The sequence below is a fragment of the Eupeodes corollae genome, chromosome 1, assembly GCF_945859685.1.
Source record: "Eupeodes corollae chromosome 1, idEupCoro1.1, whole genome shotgun sequence".
Classification (NCBI taxonomy): domain Eukaryota; kingdom Metazoa; phylum Arthropoda; class Insecta; order Diptera; family Syrphidae; genus Eupeodes; species Eupeodes corollae.
In genome coordinates, this window is record NC_079147.1 from 266,239,287 (window position 1) to 266,244,606 (window position 5,320).

General features: G+C 41.1%; 1 protein-coding gene across 2 annotated transcripts; it reads left to right on the forward strand.

Moving 5' to 3' along the window:
* The first annotated feature begins 209 nt into the window (after positions 1–209).
* LOC129942727 (bromodomain-containing protein DDB_G0280777-like) lies at positions 210–4,115 on the forward strand. Of its 2 annotated transcripts, none has more exons than XM_056051771.1 (4): positions 210–388; positions 450–791; positions 863–1,592; positions 1,643–4,115. In XM_056051771.1, the coding sequence occupies exons 2-4, from the start codon at positions 728–730 to the stop codon at positions 3,906–3,908; spliced, it is 3,060 nt and encodes a 1,019-aa protein (XP_055907746.1). In that variant the 5' UTR covers positions 210–388; positions 450–727; the 3' UTR covers positions 3,909–4,115. The 2 variants fall into 2 exon arrangements, with proteins under 2 accessions (XP_055907746.1, XP_055907747.1); XM_056051772.1 differs by having other exon boundaries at positions 866–1,592.
* Positions 4,116–5,320: the final 1,205 nt, after the last annotated feature.

The following is a 5,320-nucleotide window of genomic DNA, read 5'->3' on the forward strand; positions in this document are numbered from 1 at the left end:
CGTAAATTCACCATCAATATAAAGTACAACTGAGTGTTCAAAATTCCATTGCATGACATTTTTTCTATTATTCCAACAAAAAATTATACCCTCAAACTTAAATTACGAAACACAAGTCCTACCGCTATATGAGTCCTTCGTATAGTCGCGCTCAAAATCTCCTTGCTACACATAGCTACACTGTACCCGCTTAACGTATGCTTGTCAGTTACTACTTCCTTCACATGCCATAACACTTAATTGGTTATTTTGTGCGGCCTATGATGGCGGGCCAACTTGTGCCTATATTTTCAAAAAAGTAAACTTCAGCTTATTATTTTGTTTTTGTTTTGTGTGTTCCTTTCGGCAAAAGGATTCTCTTTATCGTCATTTGTGTTTATATATAAACGTGAGTACATTTGAAAAATAACATTAAGCCTCGAAATTGTTTACCCAACCACGTAACCTAGGACAACCAGACATCGCGACAAAAGCCCCCACGGAGGCAGCAAATAAGGCAAAATACCACAACTTAAAGGCTCTATGATGGAATTTCCAATTTCCTGGCAAATAGTGTTCTTGAAATTTTCGCTTTGTGTGGACTTAAGTTGCATACGGTGCTGAGACGAAACACCGCTAAGAAGGATTATTTTCTGTGAAGTGACACCGAGTGAATATACAAGTCGAAGAAGATTTCTGACCATATTCGGACTTTGATTTTAATGTTCTCCCTTGTGGGGAATAGATAATGAATGGTGTGAAAACACAGCCTCTTGTGGAACTGAAAAGGCAGCAATGGGCTAAGGAAAGGGGTGAGTTTGACCAGAAATAAAAATAATTCCTAAGTGTGTTGTTTGTCGAAACGGATTGTCGTTGATTACAGAAGAACTGGCTCGAATGAACGAAATGTTCTCTTCGCATCACCATCAGTCTTCGTCGTCGTCACACCGATTTGAGCGTACTTCGATACGCACCTACTACTCCAACCTGGACTTGAGTCAGTCGAATGCCGCCAGCAGTAGGCAAATGAATCCTGTTGGCAGTAGCAACCTGCTTCAACGCGGAAACAGCTATGACCTGCTGAATGATGGCGATGCCACGTACACTGTGCATCGAAATCCCCAGGCGACCAACCATCAAAGTCGATATTCAAATGGGCTGACGGTGAATGGAGGGCCATCGCAAAAGGTGAAACAGCAACGCATCAGGAGTCCTAGTTTACCTGCGATTCGTCATAGGGACTATGCCCTGGCAATGCGTAGAAATAATAACAACCAAAATAACATTCAAAGTCGACTAAACAATCCCGGTTGCCAGGAGGAGGACACGTCGGGATATCTCAGTGATTCCCCGAAAAACACCCACACTCCGGATATCTGGTACAACAACAACGACGACGACAACGTCGATGGCCATGGGAATGATATCGAAACGGCAAGTAATCGATCCAGGCAAAACAACAAACGGGGTTATTATCAGCAGCCAAACAACAACGGGAACAATAACTACCATGGTAATAAAGGATACCTAGTGAGGAGCGAAAAAGTCCCAGAAAATGTGAACAACGCCCTTGAGGCGAGCCATGTCCTGGACAATGGGGGCTATCAGCCAAAGTAAGTGGAAAGTATTGTTATCAAATGAGTTTTTAATTTTTGACTTTCAGCTATTATATTCCGCCAACGAGTCCTTCCAATGCCAGTAGGGATATCTCAACATCCAATACATATCCAGTGTACCCGACGGAACCTCTGGAGTATTACCCAAAAACTCGGGAGGAACGAGCGAAATGGGGCAGCTACAAATACAACATGGCCGACAGTGGCAGCACAGCCAGTGGACCAGGATGGCTGAGCCGGGGGCTTCACGATTTGAAAGACAGCGAGGACGATACCAATTCAGTGCAGTCCCATATTCGGGGGCAGAATGTCCCGCTAGACCCGTTGGTCCTGGCCGAGAGAATGGACAAGCGTCGGAAGGCTGTAGAGTACCATAACGCTATCAAGCAGCAGCTTCAGGAGCGTGAACGTATACGACAGTGGGAAATGGATAGGCACATGCAAGAGGAACGTATCGAAGAGGAACGCCTTGCCCGCCAGCGCCAAGTCGAAAAGGAGCGCTTGGAATATGAGCGTCACTTGCAGATCGAGAAGGAAGAAGCTCAGAAGAAGAAACAGCAGATTATGTTGGAAGCAATTACTAAGGCAGAGGTCGCGGCCAAGATGGAAAAGCAACGCAAGCGACGGCATAAAATCCCGCCTCTTGAGGCAGCCAACAATGGCAGCAGCAGCAGTAGCTTAGCATACAGCAGTCCAAGTCGCAGTAGTGGTGTGAAAACTCTGGAAAACGATTCTTCTACGAGTGGTACTAATATGAGAGGGGTTCAGCATTTACCTGAGAAGAAGATCAACATGATGGAACAACATCAACACCAGCAACAACAAAGGATTCCAGTGGAAACTCGTCAGTCTGAAATATTGCAAGTGCTTCCAATCGATGACGATGAAGACGAACAAGCTATTGGCCGATATCGGGAAGAGAAGGTAGCAGTTGAAGAACCAACTCGTGATATTCCTCCACCAGTGATGAATGTTCCTGCAGCAACCAGCTCTCCAAGGAAATTCAAAGAAGAAGTAAAATCCACAACTGTTGAGAAAAAGCTGCCCCAAGAGTTAGAAGAAGACGACGACAAGGAAGAAGAGAAAGTCCTAATTGGAACTCCAATTAACTTGCGCAAGAATGTCAAGAAAAAGGTGGTCAATCGTATTGAAGCGAGCCAGGACAATGAAAATGTTGCTGTAATGATACAACCAACTACACTAATTCCACTGCCAGTGACCACCGATGTTTTTGGTCTCCAGAATGTCATTGGAAATCTTCAGATTGCAACATACATCATGCAGCATCAGTTAAAGGTCCCTCAAGGCGTAGATGTAGGAAGCTCAAAAATGTCATGTGATGATGCGACTACTCAACGCTCGGAAATGTCAACTACTGAGAGTAAGATGACCCTAGCTGATGAAAGTATGTGCATGTGTAACATGTGTGGCAAATGTCATGATATGGAATCCCACAGACAAAGGCACGATACTGATGTCTCCCCAGAAGACTCTCTAGAAATTGATCAACCAGCAGCTGTGCCAGTTGAAATACCAATACCAGCAGCAGAAGAAAATCCTCCATCAGGACAAGAAGTAGCTTTGCTAGACGGCAAGCAAGGATCTAGTCCAGTAGGGGGCCTAACGGATGACGAAGGTTTCAGAGATGTTGAAACCCAAACGGAACTTCCACTGAATTGCGACTTATGTCTCTTCCACGACAATTTCTACAAAGTCCTACTCAAAAGGGAAGTCTCCACCACAACTACAACACAAACTTCGAAAACCTCCAAATCAAAGCCGTGTCATGTTGAGAGCCCCACAGTTTCCGAGAAGGACCATGAGACAACGACAACGACCACAACAACAACTACCACTACATTTCGTGCTAAGGCCAAGGACAAAGACAAGGATAAGGACAAAAAACGAAAGGATAAAATGGATGCCAGACCCAAATGGGGCGTAAACCGCCCAGTTGTTCAATACGTTAAGGCCAGCGATAGAGATCCGTTTTGCCTACGAAACAAAAAACGTAACACATCCAAGCCAAGTCGAAGTCAATCCGTCGATTCACGCTTAGACGTTGAGGAAGGATTTCTGCTGAAAGCTCGTAACGTCTGCACCGAAATACTGCCAATTAAGACCGACGAGAAGGGTAGAATTTTCTTGAACTTCCGTGAAGCCAGTGCCATTATGAATGAAGATGAAATCAAAGATAAATTAAGGCAGAAATATTTTAGTTTTGGTAGAATTTTACCAAGACGCAACTGGGCTTCAGCAACGAATCATGATCTGAGCTTAATGCATCCTAGTGTTGACCTAGAAATGGCTTGAGTTGCTGATTTAGATAAAAAAAATATGACAGGAGTTCTTAAACTATAATCAACACTTCTTATGATTTTTAGAAAATAATTTTCTACATTTATACTTTAAAGTAACCAAATTTAAAAAAAGAACAAAAACTTAAAAACTTACCTAATGTTTATGTAGTTATAAAATATTGAAATAATGTCGAATAAATTATACATTTTTATTGCACTCTAGAAATTATAAAAATATTCTTTAATTTAAAGGGAAAGGAATAACATGAGTTTTGAGGACTTCAGTAGGTTTAAAGTGTCGAACTACGGTAGTGCCAGAAACAGAAGCCAAAAAATTTGCAAGTTGCCATATTTTTTATGGAATTTTTGTTAGGCTGTAGCTGTTGTAAACAATAATGTTACAGCGAACAATAAAGTTGCAGGTACTAGTAAGTGTTAAAATCAAAAACATTTAATAGGCATCGACGTTTTCGCCGTTTTCTTACTTCCTTCTGTACCTAAGCTTTGTACATGTTTCTCGGCTTAAAAATACTGTCAATGAAAACGACATAACGAAATTTGTTGCACAAAAGCTGCCAGCAGAAAATCTTGTTTGTTCTAAATTAGAAACGAAAGATGCAGATATTCCTCAACTGAGTTTTATAAATTTTAAACTTGGTGTACCTTCGAGATCTTTCGATGCTGTTCTTCAATCATCTTTATGGCTGTTAAAATAATTAAAAGATTATCGAAAGAAAAGTCGATTATAAAAGAGAAGTTTTATTAGCAAGTTCTTTACACTACAAGGGTTGAGATAAAAGTGAAGAATTCAAGATAAAAGGAAGTAAAAAAGAAGAAAGTAAGAATTAACAGAAGCTTTACATTTGACAAACTTAATATTGTTTAAGCTGTTAACAAAATAGTATTGTTATGACATAATTCAGCAGATATACAAAGTTTAATAAACAATATTTTAACACTCCTCCTCAATATTAATGCAGTCAAAATTAATTCCAAATTGTTGAAAACAAAGCATATGATTATGCTTCGGAACAGCTTTTGTAAGAGCGTCTGCGACCATGTTTTCAGTTGGTAGATACTTTAAATTAACAACGCTTTCTTCTATTGCTTCTCTCACAAAATGATACTTGTAGTGTATATGTTTAGTTCTCGAGTACTTTCCTCCATACTTTGCGATATGTTGTGCGCTCTGGTTATCGCAGTAGATGTCAATCGGTTTGTTATACCCAAGTTTTAGCTCCTCTAGTAAGAAACGAAGTGCATAAGCTTCTTTTGATGCTTCAGTCAAGGCGATGTATTCTGCTTCAGCACTAGAGGTTGCTACTGTGCGCTGCTTCTTCGACTCCCAACTGATGGCTGCACCTGCAAGTGTAAAACAAAAACCACTTTGAGATTTACGATCGTTTACATCTTCAGCCCAACTAG